Source organism: Sinocyclocheilus anshuiensis, unplaced genomic scaffold (assembly GCF_001515605.1).
Source record: "Sinocyclocheilus anshuiensis isolate Anshui unplaced genomic scaffold, SAMN03320099.WGS_v1.1 scaffold1570, whole genome shotgun sequence".
In the NCBI taxonomy this organism is placed as follows: domain Eukaryota; kingdom Metazoa; phylum Chordata; class Actinopteri; order Cypriniformes; family Cyprinidae; genus Sinocyclocheilus; species Sinocyclocheilus anshuiensis.
The window spans coordinates 466,604-485,645 of NW_015546153.1; the positions used below are offsets into that span (position 1 = coordinate 466,604).

The following is a 19,042-nucleotide window of genomic DNA, read 5'->3' on the forward strand; positions in this document are numbered from 1 at the left end:
CATGACATCTAACATTGGACTACACCAAAGATCTCCTCAACAAATTATGATTTTAACCATGAATCACCATTTTCCGGACACTGGATGTGTTTCAATCTAGGCACATTTCATGCTACGGTTATTTCAGATGTGCACCGTTGTGGAAAGTATGTTATGTTAGAGTTTTGAGTTGTGAGTTTATTCCTGTGCATTTATATATTTTTCTTAGACTTAACCTTCACAGATGTGTTTCCCCTTCATTACGAGCATCAGTTCATCTCCTCCAGCAGAAGCGTGTCGCTGTAAACTGAACTGAAGCAGGACTGAAAGCATGATGTGTGCAGAGACATGAGCCATTATCACTACAGCTCATCAATAGACTAATGGAGGGTGTGTTTGTGTGTTTGAGGCCTTCCAACACTTTCTTCCATTAGTGATCCTGTATTGAAAGCAAGAAAGGATTTTCTTTATTGCTTATCGAACTGTACATTACATCCTCCTCTGATTTATTTGCGTGTGCATGAGTGGGATTCGCCAGTTAGCTGTAACGTGATCTTATCACAATATTTGGTTTAGGATTTGATGCATATTGCAATTTGTTTGTGTGTGTGTGTGTGTGTGTGTGTGTGTGTGAGTGTGTACTGGTATGTGTGTGTGTGTGTGTGTGTGTTGCAGTATATAGCAAGTGTTATTCCAATAACTCAGATTTAATCATCTCTTTTTTTTTTTTGACCTGAAAATATATGTAAATAGTAATATATTTCTGACATAATTTTCAAAATATATGTTTTGGTATGTACAGTAGCTTTATAGCTGAAACAAACTGAACTTTAAGTGCAACACTGACGCTGTCACTGAACTGAAATGAATCAGCACTGAACTAAACGGAGCTGAATAATGGCACTGTTGTCTGCTTATAGCTGAAATGTAACTTGTTTTATAATTGCTGAATTTTACAACATTAGCTCTGTTGTTTTTCTGTTTATTAATTCAAAGCTGCTTCTGTATTGTATTAAATGCTTTGTAAATAAATGTGACTTCCTGTGAATGTGTGAAACTTCTGAATTATTAGTCACTACAGTTACTACTAGTTATAATAGAAGAATAACAAAGTCAAATAAGCAGAGCAGTTTATTAGTTTATGGTAAAACTGTGTAAAATGTATGAATATTTTACATGCAGTTTAAAATACATAAAGCTTACATATAGACTCAAATATTTTTGAGTGTTTTTATAGACTTTTTATGCCCATATGTTTCCATATATGAAATGTATTGTCATATGAAGTAAAGACATACATGAAACCTATTAGAAATGTTCATACATTAACAGATATATCTAGCCTATGCAAATATGTGTTTATGCACGTGTTATTCATTTTTGTACCGTCAATACATGTTGATATTATATGAAATAAAAAAGTAAATATAAAAGATAGACATGTATTTTAATTTTTTTTACAAAAACATATACGTATACTGTTGACATATATAGTTTCTACATATAATACCATATAACAAAATCATCATATACATCATATAGATATTATTAACAAATGTGACCCTGCAGCACAAAAGCAGTCTTAAGTCGCTGGGGTATATTTGTAGCAATAGCCAACAATACATTGTATGGGTCACAATTATAGATTTTTCTTTCATGCCAAAAATCATTAGGATATTAAGTAAAGATCATGTTCCATGAAGATATTTTGTAAACTTCCTACCGTAAATATATCAAAACTTAATTTCTGATTAGTAATATGCATTGCTAAGAACTTAATTTGGACAACTTTAAAGATGATTTTCTCAATATTTAGATTTTTTTGCACCCTCAGATTCCAGATTTTCAAATAGTTGTATCTCAGCCAAATATTGTCCGATCCTAACAAACCATACATCAATGGAAAGATTATTTATCCAGCTTTCAGATGATGTATAAGTCATAAATTTTGAAAAATTGACCCTTATGACTGGTTTTGTGGTCCAGGGTCACATATGTATATGTGCAAGTTTTACTATGGGGATTTTATAAATGTTATAACTTATATCTTCATGTACTCAGAGAATCTACATATGTGAAAATTATAGTTTGCCTTATAAGTAAAATATATGGGAATATCACGCTTGATATACGGCAATAAATGTCATATATTACATTTCCATATGGGAGTTTATCTGCTTTTATATTTTTATGAGTGTTTTCTTTTGTCCACATTTTTCACATTGTGGAAATCACAGGTAGAGACTCCAAACCTGAAATAAGTGTGTCAGGCCAAAGACACGTTCAGTATGTGCACTGAATCATATCTGCTGTTGGTACTGTCACACATCTGCTCTCAAACATCAGTTATCTATATTTAAAAACACTGCACTGCAAAAACATGCCACGGCATTGATAGGCAAACTAAAAATAATCAATACATAACAGCTAGTTTTGCAGTAATATCCTGCATAATTCCCCTGAAATGAGTAAAGTGACAACCTGTGAATTATTGAAAATGAATACGCGGCAGGGCAGAGATGGCGATGTGGCCCGGCACCGAGCAGAATCATTTTCACTTCATTAATTCAGCCGTCCAGACTCAATTATTCCACTCACACCACGCTTAACAAATATAAATGTGTTTATCTCAAGAAAAGTTTCAAGTTTTTGCCCTTATAAAGCTCTTGTGTGCAGAACTACCGATAGAGCATCTTAAATAGAAACAGCCCAAGCCAATGTTACCAGTCTGAAACCAGTGTGGAACTGAAAACACATGGAAATAGTCCATAACTGTGCAGTTAGAGAATATTAATCTAACAACCTTTCAACATCAACCAATCAGAATCAAGAACTTAATAATGAGGGTACATCACACTCTATTACTCATTCCCCCGAGCTTCTTTTTCCACTCCAATGTTCCAATAATTCCTGCCCACTAAAAGCTGCATGGATATTTTTGCTTACTGTACTCCGATAGGCCAATTTATGTCAACGATTTAGAGAAAGTTCAATAGATTCACACTTCGCCATGATATGTATTGTCATATCACCCAGCCATAACATGCAGTGATGCTTTAAACACATTTGACAAGCTAGTTGATAAGAAACAACAACCGATTAACAAAACTGATTGGCAAACGCTATTTTTTTCTCTTGTCAGTGCTCTTTTATTCTTTCATGTTACTGAAGACAAATCTGAATGATGAAATATTTTAACTTTAATCAACAAGTGCAATTGACCATGACATCCTCACCTTATCTTATTCCAGAAAAGTCCCTGAACTAAATCAGCACCCTGATAAAGAGGTTGACTGGCACAGAGTATTTTATGTATTTTGAAAATACAAAAATTACAAATTGCATTTGTTTTTTCCAAAGGCTTTAAAATACAAAATAGTATTTTGTATTTCAAATACATATTTCAAATACATGTATCATGTAATACTGCCCATCCCTGATTACTACGATACAATATTTATTTATAAAACACATTTAAAAACTAGCAAGGTTGACCAAAATAACAATAAATAAATAAATAAATAAAATGAGAAAACAGAAATAAAACTATAAGTACAAATATATAAATAAATAAAAATGAGCAAAACAGAAATAAACCTATGAAAAATACGAATGAATGAATGAGAAAAACAGAAATAAAACTATTTTTTGTATGAGAAATACAAAAACAACAACAGTATAGTACAATAGTAAAACACTGATCAAATCAGTGGTCTAGGAACACTGAAGCAATAAGTATGTCATCATCAGTGTATAAGAGAAAATATAATCCATACTTATTAAACATGGACACCAGAGGAAGCATACACAGGGAAGACAACACCGGTCCAAGGATTGAGCCCTGCGGGACGCCACAATTAATATTAGAGGAGGAGTGATGACCAATATGAACAGCGAATCACCTCTTAGTCAAATAAGAACAGAACTAATACTGTACCATGAAGACCCACTGATATCTCCAAACGGGTCAACTGGACCTCATCGCTGACCAAATCAAACACAGCATTCTGTGCAAAGCATTAAAACCAGAGTGAAATATTTCATGAAGAGAATTTACAGTCAAATACGATTTTAATTGATACACTACAACTTTTTCAAGGATAAAAGGTAGATTCAAAACAGGGCGAAAATTAGACAGAGAGGAAGACTCAAGGTTAGGTTTTAAGATATGGAGTCACAGCATGTTTAAGGCAGTTAGGGAAGGAGCCAGTAGATAAGAATTTGTTGATGACCAATAACAGACCAAAACCGACCATTTCAATGGTTCGTTGTGCTAAAATAATGTTATAATACCACTGAAAGAGCGGGACTCGACTCTCCAATCTCATGAGCCAATGAAATTCATCATATAAACCATGAAAAGCAGCATTTACACAGAGATTTGCGGTAGGCCGCTGCTGTCTGTGAACACTTCACTGCACACTAAAGAGCCAAACACAACAAGACAATCTCATCTTCATTAATCAATCAACAATCTCCACCTAATTAAGCAGTAATTACAGAGCTGGGCATGAGGCCAGCACAGATCTAAGAGTGAGCCGCAGGAATGTAACAGAGACGCTCCTACCTCAGCGACGCGGCGCTCAAGCGGATCCATCTCGTCCTGATGGGCCGTGTGTTTCAAAGCTCCTGTCCGCTGTGCTCGCTTGCGCTCCAGGACCAGGCCAAGCTCTGTGGATTCTGGGATATGAAGAGCACAAGGTGAAGTTTTAAAGGTTTAGATATGTCGGTGTAACATGTAATCTGAATGAGATTTCAAACTGCTCACAAACCTAATTCAATGCTTCTTCAGTTCACGTTAGAGACTTTCAACAACTTAACATTTTCACAAATTTTGTGTTCAAATATTTATCACGTGTCGTGGAATAAAGATCATGGCCAAGTGGATATTTGGTATTCTGTGTGATGACAATGACACTTGTTGGAGAAGTCTTGGAGTTTTACTAATACAACAATTTAATTAACTGTCAATTAAAGCGATAATTCACCCCAAAAATGAAAATTCTGTCATCAATTACTCACCCTCTACTTTGTTATATTTGGAAGAATGTTTATGACCAAACAGTTGGCGGTAGCCATTGACTTCCATTGTAAGGAGAAAAAAAAATACTATGGAAGTCCATCAATTGGTACCAACATTCTTCAAAATGTAAAATAACAACATGAGGGTGAGAAAATGGTTCCAAATTTTTATTTTTTTCTTCTCCTTCTTCTTCATTTTTGAGTGAACTATCCCTTTAACTTTGCATTTAAAAATATAAAAATAAATGGAGTATTTGTGAATCCAATCTACTCAATGTCACAATGAAACAGAAACATGTTTGGAAAACTCAATTGTTAGCTCGATCCTTAGCTTGATGGCAGTGACGGTGGCAACTATGTTATATGTTACAAAAATTGTACGCCTAAAAACAATGGTGAACTTAAGCAATAATGTGTAAAGTGCTAAGCTGAATTTACCTAATTTAAAAGCGTTTTGTGCATTAATAATAAAGGGGAAGTTCAAAGGTTTGGATGGATGACAAGCCACAAAACTGAGGTATTCTGGCATTTGAAAGACAGTTGTTGAAAAGTAAATAAAGAAACACACATTTAAAGCTGTTATAATTTATCTTTTAGAATAATAGTTAAAAAATTAAATTATAAAAATGTTCCTGATGTAGCTGAAGAGTAATGTAGATGCTTCAATGAGAGATATTTGCTTGTAATTTAGAGAACTAATTTAGTTATTTTCAGATAGTTTAACACAGCGTTGAGACCAATGTGTTTGTTTTGCTCTCATATTCATTGCACTAAGATACGAGCTGCATTCACATTCACACTAGAGTAATGAGTGACCTGTCACTAAACTCTTAAACTGAACTACTGAAAGCCAACCAACACAAACTGCATTAGAGTTAAAACATCCTTGAGGCTTAAACATGCAAATAACATTCTGAAGAGCTAGAGGTTTACACGTTTTACCTGTGCAAAACTCACATCAATAGCACAGATGCATTAACTCAAATATACTGTACATGGTAATAATGACACTTGCCTTTGCAAGCATCACCAGTGAGATGTCACCAAATGACAGCATGTCAAGTCTCACAATATTCATGATTCTGTGTGTTCAATGTGCATTTCTCAGCATCACATCATTACGACACAAGCATGTTTAAAGTTCTCTCACTCACATTCTGGCTTGTTCTCCAGCAGCAGCTTCTGCGTGTGATGTCGTGGACGGCCTACGTCTCTCTGCTGATGGCCGTTTCTATGACAACAGACAGCATGAGACACGAGAACTGAACACGGTGCGCTTGATCATTTCGGAAAATTCTCAGATCTAGAGGGAAAACCACAGTGTGTTGACTTCCAAATACGTTCAGGAGCAGGATGTGAAATTACTTCAGTTTGATGAGAAAATGTACATGAGTGCAGGGTATAAACCATCTTCTAGGGTGAGCTTTCCCTCTGTAATATGCAGTTATATTCTGGGATTTTGTAATAATAATGTAATGTGTATGTAAGTATAAATGTATGATTCCCTTCACCTTTCTAGCTTCTGGTGGCTCTTCAACACAGCTGAGGCGATGAGACGCGTCTTTCCGCCTGAAAAACAAAAGCAATCAATAGTCATCTGCCCAGTTATGCCCTTATGACTAATAAAATGGCAGTATTTGCACTGTATGAGGTGATTCCTGATGTTTTTTTAAACCTGAGACTTGTCCTAATGTAAATCAGCCCTTAGATGTCATTTACAAATCATTTACACACCTTCATGTTGTTTCAAACCCATATGACTTTCATTCTTTCTTCTGAATATATGGAAATGCATATCATTGCTTAGCTTATTTAGCTTTTTAGTGTATTAGTGACCATGGAGCACAAAACCAGTCATAAGGGTCAATTTTTGGAAATTGAGATTTAAACATCAGATGAAAGCTGAATAAATAAGCTTTCCACTGATGTATGGTTTGTTAGGATCGCGTGGCGTGACGTGACACTGCGCTTCTCGTCCGGTGCGCGACTGCCTGAAACGCTGTTTTTTTCACCTCTGTGCCCAAACGTCTTTGTTTGGGCTTCCGAAAGCGGATGATGTCAGGAAACAGTGGTTGCAATTTACTTTTTAACTCTGTTCCTGAGCATTATAACCCCAATTTGCTATTGTGTGCTGCGCATTTTACCGAGGACAGCTTCTACAACACGAGGGAGTACAGTGCTTGCTGGATTCGCCCAAAAAGTTTTTGCTGAAACACCGTCTAAGCTGTTCGCCAATCACAACGCACTGGGACAGCTAACCAATCACAACACATTTTGTTTTTCGGAAGGCGGGCCTTCATCAAACCCGGAACTAATCGAGCCGTTTGTGCCAGGGTGGGGAGAAAGTTATTTTAATAATGGAAATTATGTGAAAAATAATGTGTTTTTCGAACCACCAAGCATGAGAGCATGTTCTAGTACACCCCCAAAACAAAATCAAGACTTTGTAAAAGAGCATAATAGGACTCCTTTAAGACTATTTTGTGGTCCAGGGTCACATATTTGATTCACTAATGAAAGTCATTTGTAGCGGTGAGATCAGGTAGCATTACAGACTGACAGGTTTCCAACAGTGACCCCTCTCTTTCTCTCTCGCTCTCTCTCTCGCTCTCTCTCTGTCAGACATTGGTTTTCCTGACCTTTATCAGCTTTACACAGTCTTATCAGAGAGCAGCTGCTTTTATTTGTGAAAGCATGTTATCAGTGACCCAGTACAGCAGAAACGGTGAATAAGGGAAAAGAGCTTTATCTGCAGGCACCGTCATTAATTGGAAAAGTGGAAATCAATTTACTCCAACAACACTCGCAGAGGCAATTATTCTACATTCACAAACATCTACAGCAGAGCGAAAAATTGATACAGCTCGATCTGAAGGAAATCTGAGTGCTGCTGGCCCTGCAAAACTCAACAGATAAGCAGATGGCTTAAGCTGAATTTTTAAGGTTAAAATAATTTCCTACCGCATTGTAATATGCAAAGCAAAAAATACATCAAATATACATAGGTGGATTAAAAATGTAAAAGCATGCATCTGATCAGTTAACTGCAGGTCAGCTCTGCTCAACAACACACATGATTTGAGGAATCATTGATTCATTCATGCACGATAGTAAAAGTGATGTGTGAATTAATAAACTCCACTAAGATGCACACAGAATTGCAAATGCATCGACTGCTATTCATGCACACATCACTTTGGTGTTCGACAGAAAAGCGTCCGTCTGATGTGTGACTGTAAACATCTCTGAGACCAAAGCTAAACATCCCTGGAGCCAAGCCTGTGCCACATGCACAGATACACCAGAGAGCAATGAAGGGCAGAAAACAGCTCCAATTAGTCAGTTCACCTTAGCTGCGCATTATGCATGCAGATAGCAAATTAATTTAATATCTATAATTAAGCAGCTCATCAAGGGCAGAGGCTCGTCTGGGGCTCGAGAGAGAGAGAGAGAGAGAGTCAAAAGAAATCATTACATCCAATGACTTTCTGTCCTCAGGTCTTAATTTAGGAAGATCCTTTAAAAGCTGGTCCATACATCCAACATCACAGTCCATATTACCAAACAGTTCTTTATAAAATTCTATACCCATCTTTCTCATTTCAATTGGGACGCATATAACATGTACGATTTCCCCTCATACACGCAACGGAAAGACACATTTAATGTTGGCTCATTCAAAAACATAAACACCTGCCGTCTGAATGATAACACATGCTTCAGGAGAGAGAGAGAGTAATGCAATACTGTGCAAGTCATGCCAATAAAGCTCATTTGAATTGAGAGAGAGAGAGAGGCTCTGATGTCGTCACTGCATCCAGTTCTGATGCTTTGGAGGGAACTTTGCACTCTGAAGTTTGTCTGATCCAAGGCCATAACCAAGTCTTGAACATTGGGGAGACCAACTTATACTGGATATAGCTTTCAATCATTTAACATTTCTATCATAAAACAGTTGACTGATATTAAAGGGATAGTTCACCCAAAATAAAAATTCTGTCATTAATTGCTCACCCTCAAGGGAACTGAAAAATTCAAGCCCCAGAAAGGTAGTAAGGACATCGTTAAAATAGTCCTTACTAGCTTTCTGGGACTGGGAACAGTTCAGTTGTGTTGCTGTCTATGCAGGGTCAGAAAGCTTTTGGATTTCATCAGAAATATCTTAATTTGTGTTCCCAAGATGAACGAAGGTCTTATGGGTTTGGAACAACATGAGGGTGAGTTTTTGGGTGAATTATCCCTTTAAGATTTGCAACTTCCTTCTTGCCTCGCTCTCTTTCAGTCTTAAACTGACGTTTCACGCTATGCTTCAGATAACAGCAGACCCAGAAACAGTAAAAGCTTCAGTGAATTTTACAGTACATGCACTGTAAAACCCGTTTGTAACCGTGTAAAGAGGCTTAAAATGAATTTACTGGTCTTTCTGATGTCGTCTGCTTGATTCAGTCATATTAAATCATACATTTGGCTTTAACTTAATTGCATGTCACCACGTGAAGCATATTTTGGATATTTTTTTCTGTGTATTGGTATGAAGTTTGCACATGACAATGCTTCAGAGAACTCCTGTATTGACACTTTATTCCATTATGCCGTGTTATTATTCCCTTTTAATGCATATCTCTCCGTGAGATAAAGTATGCTTGAATAAGAATATTAATTTTAGAAAATGAGTGTAAAAATATTTCTCATCAATGCGTTGAAAGTTGCATGAAGCAAATGTTTCGTCCAATGCAACTTTGTCCAACATGCAAGAATAGTCTTTAATCTGAATGTAACTAGATAATTTCCTCTCGCTCCAGTGAGGTTTTATTCCTCCACATGTTCTGACAGATCAGCATGCATTGGAGTATTTGGGTGAAATTCAAGAGACTGTATATTTAAGCCTGGCCAGAGGCGTAATACAGCATGAGGATACAGCGTTATTCACACGCTGCATTTTGACATTTAGACACATCACAGCATTAGTTATATTAACAATTAACATCATTTAAAGTCTTAAAATGTCAGTTATTGATTGAGATAATGAAGGAACAGATGGACTGACTGACCATTTGTTCACATTAACACAGAACAGAACTAATATATCTAGTGTAAGGCACAGAGACTAAAGGAGACTCAAAGTGTGTGACGATTGGTAAAAATATAAAGCAACGCAATTTGTGTGAAAGGAAATGATAAAAGATAGATATAAAGGCAGCACATGAGCTTTTTAGCCCACACTGCTGGGAATAAATGGGTGATGTAGTGCAGACAGAGGCACATACAGCAGATAGATGGGATCACATCGAGAGAGAGGAATTACCTTACAAACAGCTCAGGAGCCCCCCAGCATCGGCAAAACAACAGTAAAAGAACCTTTCCACTACAGCACTTCTGTGACTTTACAAAGAAAGAAACAGAGATTACTCTGGTCGGAAGAGAGGAAGACGTCAAATGTGCTGTCGTTCTCTCAGACGATGTGTTCGAAACACAAACAAATCTGAGTTAGAAATGCACACTGCATTTTGATGAATGTACGTTTATAACTCACTTTGTGTTTTAACTCTATATGCATATTTTAAAAAACAAAGTCTAAAACCTTTCCTAAATTTGGAAATGCATCATCACACACATTCATAAACATAATAATTAGTGGTGTACACACATTTAGCATGCTATTTTCCACTTTTCCCAAAAAATCATCTGGACAGGTAAATAATCTCATTCCATTTTCACAATTTGTGCACAAATTTTAAGTGTTGACTGCAGTTGTAAAGCTACAAATTATATTACATATTGTGATCAAACATACACATATATATATATATATATATATATATAATAATTTATGACAAGTGCAAAGCAAACTGAATGGAACAGGCTAATTTAGACTAAACATTCAACCCCGTTATGTATTTTAAAATATATACAATTATTATAATAGTTGAAATTTCAAATCAATTAAGTTTATTTGACGTTTAGACAGAAAGTAAGAGAGAAAGTAAGCAACATAAATCAAACAAATCGTGTCCGGAATTTCAAGCTCACATAAAATGTCAAATAAAGCCGCTCTTATAATATTCAAGCTTGATAATCAACACGTTCTGGTGGAAAGCAGCTGAAGCACGCGTGTTAGAGGCTGGAGCGGAAAGTTCTGCTTCACCTCACCTCACCTCGACTCCGTGCATCACCGGCAATTAACATCAACGTGTTCATGCAAAGAAAAGGGATCCAAACCCCCGTTTGACACGTGAAGCGCTGCTGATCCCGGCGCCACCGTGAGCAGTGAGCAGTCACGAGCCGAGCCGATCACGTCTACAGCGGATCAGAAACGCGGGTCATCGCAGCAGCAGAGCGGGTTTACCTGAGAGATGCCGGGAGCGTCCTCAGTCCTGTCCGACAGTCACACGCATGACATCACCTCCGCAGGACAGCGCGTGAAGAGCGTCGCGTCGCGTCCTCTCAGCCAATCAGAGGAGCGCATCCGCGCGCAGCATCAGCATCAGCATCAATCACGCGCGCTCCGCCGAACAGACGCTCCAGCGGGGCTAGTTGTCACAGGGTTTATATTTCAGCGGCTGGGTTTCTCCGGTTAATCAGAACTGAATCATGTGAACAGCACATTAAGAGTCAACTGTGAACTAACGACGGTATGGATGTCAGGTTCTTGTGCGTTTTAATTGCAATGTCCATTGACCAAGACCACTGCACATCTTTCCTGTTTTTAACTGTTTTACAGAATACATTTAGCTGAAAACCACTTAAATAGCCTGTGAGCTAATACTTTGTGGTTGACAACCTATTTTGGTCACACTTTATTTGAAGGTCCAATTCCATGAACTAACTTTTCCCTCCTAATCTGCTGCTTATTAATATAGTAAGGTAGTTGTTATGGGGTTTAGGATTAAGGGATCTAAAATATGGCTAAGCAGAAACTTTATGAGCACTAATAAACAGCCAATATGTTAGTAATATAATGCTTATTAATAGTTAGTAAGGTAGTTGTTATGGGGTTTAGGATTAAGGGATCTAAAATATGGCTAAGCAGAAACTTTATGAGCACTAATAAACAGCCAATATGTTAGTAATATGCATGCTAATAAGCAACTTAATAGTGAGAATCGATTCCTGAACTAACAATGTCTCTTAAATGCACAGGCTGGTTTTAGCTGGTTTTTTCTTCTTCCCCCAGCAGGGAAGATGGATACTTCAGACTTAAAAAAAAAAAAAAAAAAAAAGGCCCACACCAAAAAAAGGCTTACTAAATAAATAAAATAAAAAAAAAAAAAAAAAGTGCACACACCAAAACAACAAGGCTTACTAAATAAATAAAATAAAAACAAAAAACAGGTGCATACATCGGTGCATTCAGCACAAGGAGCCCATACGGTGCACATCTCTCTACTGCATGCATCTACAGGCTCGTGCACTATTGCTGGATTTTTTTTTAAATCAAACAAAAACAAAAGAATGCATGCAAAAATAAACATTTATTGACACAAACAAATTAGTCTCTATCAGCATGACTGGACAGACGGACTCATTTGAGGACACTCCTGTAGGCCAGTGAAGACAGATGTGGGCAGCAGTGATCCGGCATCTGCAAGCAGAACAACAAACCACCTGCATGAGACATCTGCTCCATCACAGACTCTCTGCTCACTGGACTTCATGTCCAGCACGGTCAGATAATACTGCATTAATGGCTGCAGGTGACGATGATGGTTTTTCTTTTTTTTTTAATAATGAAAACAGACTATTTGCACAGCAACACTGCAGCACGTGATGTTTCGGTGATACCTGCACTCCCAGTCTGGACAGATAGCGGTTCCGCAGACCAAACGGCGACAGAGGCTTCAGATGATCCTCCACACACGGCTGAGGGACATCCCTGAGACACCAACACAAGTCACAATCAAACAGGTAAGCCAACACTAACAAAGCCAGGGTCAGAGCTGGTTCAGACGCTCACAAACAAACATCTTCCTCAACATATACAGACGTATTTCACATACAGCATTACAAACTGAACTGAGAAGTGGTATAAAGAGACTGAAGCCTTATACAGACAAATATGAATCTTATGAAACCTGCCGACGGCATGATGGGTCATAATCAGATAAGAAATACAAATATTTACCTATTTGTTATTGTTTATGTTCCACTGTATTTTAAAGGAAAATGTAACGTCTTCAAATGTAATTGTGCAAAAAAAAAAAGAAAAGTCATAAAAGCCACACATCTGAGACAAAGGCAGGTCAAAAATACATTTAAAGGCTCCTGATGATACGTAAAATCAATCTTGATCGTAGAGAAGCATGTGTAAAAAAAACTCTTTAAGAAAACCTATATAAAGTCAACATATGATGCCATTCGCAATATTTATGAGTAAAACGGTTTGTCTTTTCAGCAGTGCACTGTGAAGAAACATGAGTTTCTGAAGTCGTAAACTATACTGGATTACATTGAAAACCCAGTGTAAATACAAGAAAATACTATTCCAGTCTTTCTTTAAAAATTCACATTTAATTCATAACATTTAACATCATTGATTTGTGAAATTTACTAGCAATTTCTAAGTGAAAATTGTTGCTACACCATTTATTGATTTTTATTTTTTATCAGTGTGGAAAATAGGTTATACAAATAAAGTCAATTTCATGTTTTGGGGAATAAAATCATTATCAAGTAAAACTCACTGCTGTGAAAACACACCAGAATTATTGAAACAACTGATTCAAAAACAATAGCTATAAAAAACAAGCCAAGTTAAGAGACGTATGAGTCCAGCTAAAATCATCTAAATCTGTGGAGCAGGATCAAGGTCACCCTGAACACTTCTGCTCGTCCCTAATCCTGGAGTGGGCTTCTAGACTCGTTACGCTCACTGATGTTTAAGATGCTTCCCTGAGACAGCAGCTCAACCTCATCAAGAAATGTGCTACATATTTCATCCCAAAATAACAACAACAAAATAGTGAAAGATGCACTAAAGGGGTAGTTCACCCGAAAGTGAAAATGTTGTCATTATTTACTCACCCTCAAGTTACTCAAAACCTGTATGAGTTTCTTTCTTAAAAAAAAAAATATTCAGGTAAATATTTACAAGAATAATAGTTTCTGGTCCCCATTGACTTACGTAGTATTCAATTTTTTTTTCTTTTTTCAAAAAGCTACTGTTTGCTTACCAACATTCTTCAAAATATCTTATTGTATGTTCCTCGGAATAAAGAAACTCGTACAGTAAACGATGACAGAAATGTGAGTTTTGAGGTGAAGTATTCCATTGTGACATTATTTTCATGATGATTAAACACATTTAACCCATTACTACAATAACACTGTGATTAAAATCATCTTATCCAGGCACAATTTCTTTATTAAAATCTTAATGAATTAAATTGCAAGTTAGTAAAACAACTACTACAATGAGGTATAATTAAAATTGTAATTGATAAAAAGTCATTTGCTTTTCTTTATATTACAGTATCATGAATTTGGGTTTTTTGTGTTTAACAGTAATGAAAATAATGTCAAGCTCATTTAGGATGATCTGTGATGTCCTGGTGTTGTCTGTCTATCGGTTCAGGACTCTAGAGGTGCTCAGTGAAGGATTGTGGGTAGTCGGATGTGTTTATCTGAAGTGTCAGAGAAAGTGGTCAGAGCAGAAAGGCCCGAGGTGAAGGAGATGGGCGGCAGACGCTCTTCACCTGAAACACAGCACAGCAGACACGTGAACATCAGTCACGATAATCTCAGAGACAGAAACACTCGCGTCTGATGCACTGACGAAGCTCATTTCACAGAACTAAGAGTTTGACATTAGTAATATACACCTAATATACATAAAAGACAAATATTAGAAAAAAAACAATTATATTAAATGTTATTTGTTTGTTTATTTTTTGGGACTCAATGAAACAATTCATATCTGCATTTATTGGTTTACTGAAATTGACGAAGTGATTCTGGGATTATCTGTGATGCTGCCGAAAGAAAATATCCTACCAAGCAGCAGAATGTTGCTGCAGATATTTTGGAACAAGCCCACGATGCCTTCAGATGCTTCCTACATAGCCAGCTCATGAGGATTGGGAACAAACTAAAACATTAAAAGTGTTTTTGTTTCTCAACGTTAGTTAAAGGGATAGTTCACCCAAAAATGAAAATTAGCCCTTGGTTTGCTCACCCTCAAACCATCCTAGGTGTGTATGACTTTCTTCTTTCAGACGAATACAGTAGGAGTTATATTAAAAAAACATCCTGGCTCTTCCAAGCTTTATAATGGCAGTGAATGGGTGTTAAGATTTTGGAGTCCAAAAAAGTGCATTCATCCATCATGAAAGTGCTCCACACGGATCCTGTGGGTTAATAAAGGCCTCCTGAAGCAAATCAATGCATTCGCATAAGAAAAATATCCATATTTATAACTTTATAAACTGTAATGTCTAGCTTCCGCTGACTGTTGTACGCACATTCACGAGAGAGGGATGTAGGATGTACAGGTAGTGTAAGCTCCGGTGAGAAAAATGTTGGAGGATTTCGATATAAGCCAAGAGGAGACCTGCGTCCTTCGTCATCCGCTGAATACCACTCTCATGAACGCGCGTACAACAGCTAGCGGAAGCTAGAGATTACGGTTTATGAAGTTATAAATATGGATACTTTTCTTACAAAAACTCATCGATTCACTTCAGGAGGCCTTTATGAACCCACAGGAGCTGTGTGGAGCACTTTTATTGGACTTCAAAATCTCAACACCCATTTACTCCCATTATAAAGCTTGGAAGAGCCAGGATATTTTTTTATATAACTCCCATTGTATTCGTCTGTAAGAAGCAAGTCATACACACCTAGGATGGCTCGAGGGTGAGTAAACCAGTGGGTAATTTAAATAAATTTTTGGGTGAACTACTCCTTTAAAGTGTTTTGCATCCAATATTTGTACAAATGATAATTTTCACATTTTCATTCTCTGTGAAGTCAATTTGAAGGGCGTTTCCTCCTGCAGAAACGGAAGTAAACGCCCACTGCTGTGATTGGCTGACTTCATCGTACTGTAGCCACGCCCCCTTTCCAGCATGTCGTGTGTTTTAATATTCGAGATGGCAAGTGCTGTGATAGAGCTGTATATGTTTGTGCCCGAGAGAGAAGAAACTGAAACAACAACCACAACGACCGCAATAGGTTTTGCTTGCTTGCTAAATTGCTTAATTTTCAGTATATAATTTAAAAAGAACTATTATTACTTGTCGTATTACAAAAGGCGCTGCATGTAGCGCAGGTATGTACAGTATGGCTCTTGTGATTGATTACATACAGCGATGAGGCATGTTAAAGGCCGTTTCGAGGAGAAATCGTGATGTTATGATTCTCTGTATGAGATGTGTGCGTTATATGGACTCACTCAGATTTGGCTCGGCCGGCTCGTGCTGAGGCCGACAGGTTCAGCTCTCCCTCTGACAACAGAAGAGACGGAAACATGTGAGTAACGGCTCATCACAGGCTGAGTTCATCTGGAGCGAACGCTGATATTACCTTTGTAATAATCACACAGATACAGCAGCACCACGGCCAGCAGAGCCACTGAAACACACATCACACACGACAACAATCGTGAAATGCATGGTTCGAATGAAGCTCAGGAGGGGATTTGTGCGTGCGTACGCGTGTTTACTCACAGCACAGGCAGGCGATGAAGAAGACCTCGAGGAACAGGTATCCTTTGAGGTCTAAGATGCTTCCCGCAGCCATCGACATGAGCGCCAGACCCAGGTTCTGTATGGACTGCATACTGTGCAACACATCAGAGCGTTATTACTGGACCAACACATCTGCAGCAGCATCAGGAGACGTCGTCAGATCAGACTTACAATCCGTAGGCGGTTCCCAGCTGATGCTCCAGCACCACAAACGCCACCATGGGCCAGAGAGCACAGGCCAGCAGAGAATACGACAGACCTAACAGACACTGACACACACACACAACACAACTCTCCCACAGCCGTTTGATCAAAGTGATACGTTATACTGTCACACTGGCTCTCACAGCTGATTGGTCGAGAGTTTGGCGGTTACCATGGCGATCCAGGGGTTCCAGAAGGTGAAGGCCAGCATCATGTGAGAGAGGAGCGTGGTGGCGACAGCCAGCATAACCCATAAGACGTTTCTGCCCGTCCTATCAACCATGAAGCCCAGCAGAGGAGACGCCGGAGCCGAGATGATGTACACGATACTGGACGAGAAAGATTTCAACTATAACCACCGCTTTGATTTTTTTGCACCCTCAGATTCCAGATTTTCAAATAGTTGTATCTCGGCCAAATATTGTCCTATCCTAACAAACCATACATCAATGGAAAGATCATTTATTCATCTTTCAAAAGAACAGCATTTATTTTTAAATAGAAATCTATTTCATGTTGATCAATTTAACATGTCTTTGCTGAATAAAAGTATTATTTAAAAAAAATAAAAATCCTTACTGACCTTTACTGAAGTTTTGAATAGGGATGCGCCGATCCGATATTCATATCGGGTATCGGCTCCTTGAACAGTAGTGTAATTGAGAGTTTACATGCACAATCTCACGCCTATCATGCAACCTGTCCGGCTGTGTTTAGGTCTTGCTGTTTTATCGATTAGATCATAAATTATTCAAGCAAAAAAAATGTTGAGTACATGTCAGTTTTGCACTAGCAGCTTCACCAGCACTCAGACTTAATCAGTGCTTGTGTTGTGTACAGGTCCGTTTTCGTCAAAACACAATCATTTAATCAAATGTGTTTTTAGAATGAGCTTATTTTTGATAAACACACACTTTTGAGGAGTTTTTTCTGACCAGCAAAGATCAGAGCATCTGCACATACTCTATGACTTTCTTTCTATCCTTTTTGGATATTAGTTCCATGATGTTTATTACATTAATATCAACCATCAGTATGACATTAGCGTGCTAGTTTTGGACCCTTATGAACACGATACAGCCTTCACACTGGGAGCAAGAGCTGTGTGGCGTCCCACACACTGAACTCTAGAAAATGAAAACGTCGGGAGACTAGAAATGGCATAAAATCATCTGAACTCTGAATGATGACTGAAGCAGCCGGTTGTGTGATGTGATGTCAGTCTGCTCCTCGTTCTCATGCACATGATGATCAAGTTCATTATAATTCTCATTAACCGCCTCCCAAAACCATTTCAGCTTTTTTGGCCATTATTAAAGACAATATTTGGCATAGTATCCCAGAAATAACTGTAATAGCCGCAGCTGAACACCCGATCCAAACGTTCTGCTCATGCAGTGTGAAACAGGCTTCAGTGAGCTGTTAGCAGTCACATTTGATAACTATTTACCATTTTTTACGCACACCATTGTTTTAATGTTCACATTTCCGTTTCTTGTACATGTATAATTATTATTATTAGAGTTTTTATGTGTGTGTGCGCATGCTTGTGTGTGTCTGTGTCTGTGTGTATGTGTGAGTGTGCATGTGTGTGTGTGTGTGTCCGTGTGTGTGACTGTGTGTGTGTCTGTGTGTGTGTCTGTGTGTGTGTGTCTGTGTATATGTGTGAGTGTGCATGTGTGTGAGAGTGTGTGTGTGTCTGTGTGTGTCCGTTTGTGTGTCTGTGTGTGTGACTGTGTCTGTGTCTGTGTGTGTGTGTATGTGTGAGTGTGCATGTGTGTGAGAGTGTGTGTGTGTCTGTGTGTGTCCGTTTGTGTGTCTGTGTGTGTGACTGTGTCTGTGTCTGTGTGTGTGTGTATGTGTGAGTGTGCATGTGTGTGAGAGTGCGTGTCTGTGTGTGTGTCCGTGTGTGTGCGTGTGTGTGACTGTGTGTGTGACTGTGTGTGTGTCTGTGTGTGTGTGTCTGTGTATATGTGTGAGTGTGCATGTGTGTGAGAGTGTGTGTCTGTGTGTGTCCGTTTGTGTGTCTGTGTGTGTGACTGTGTCTGTGTGTGTGTGTATGTGTGAGTGTGCATGTGTGTGAGAGTGCGTGTCTGTGTGTGTGTGTGTGTCCGTGTGTGTGTCCGTGTGTGCGACTGTGTGTGTGTCTGTGT

At 38.2% G+C, this 19,042-nt stretch overlaps 2 protein-coding genes across 3 annotated transcripts in view; both read right to left on the minus strand.

Moving 5' to 3' along the window:
- The window catches only part of schip1 (schwannomin interacting protein 1), a 201,396-nt gene extending 195,113 nt beyond the window's left edge, over positions 1-6,283 (minus strand). The window contains exons 1-2 of the mRNA XM_016503293.1: positions 6,156-6,283; positions 4,547-4,659 (exon numbers count right to left, since the gene is read on the minus strand). Coding sequence (XP_016358779.1) covers positions 4,547-4,576 — 30 coding nt within the window. The 5' untranslated portion in view covers positions 4,577-4,659; positions 6,156-6,283. The remainder of the gene's footprint in view (positions 1-4,546; positions 4,660-6,155) is intronic.
- Positions 6,284-12,454: 6,171 nt separating this feature from the next.
- The window catches only part of mfsd1 (major facilitator superfamily domain containing 1), a 19,909-nt gene continuing 13,321 nt past the window's right edge, over positions 12,455-19,042 (minus strand). The window contains exons 11-17 of one of the 2 annotated variants that reach the window (XM_016503296.1): positions 17,062-17,218; positions 16,857-16,954; positions 16,665-16,777; positions 16,522-16,569; positions 16,391-16,442; positions 12,784-12,874; positions 12,455-12,583 (exon numbers count right to left, since the gene is read on the minus strand). In XM_016503296.1, coding sequence (XP_016358782.1) covers positions 12,524-12,583; positions 12,784-12,874; positions 16,391-16,442; positions 16,522-16,569; positions 16,665-16,777; positions 16,857-16,954; positions 17,062-17,218 — 619 coding nt within the window. In that variant the 3' untranslated portion in view covers positions 12,455-12,523. Of the gene's footprint in view, positions 12,584-12,783; positions 12,875-14,138; positions 14,694-16,390; positions 16,443-16,521; positions 16,570-16,664; positions 16,778-16,856; positions 16,955-17,061; positions 17,219-19,042 lie in introns of those variants that run through there. The other variant, XM_016503297.1, reaches the window with a different exon arrangement.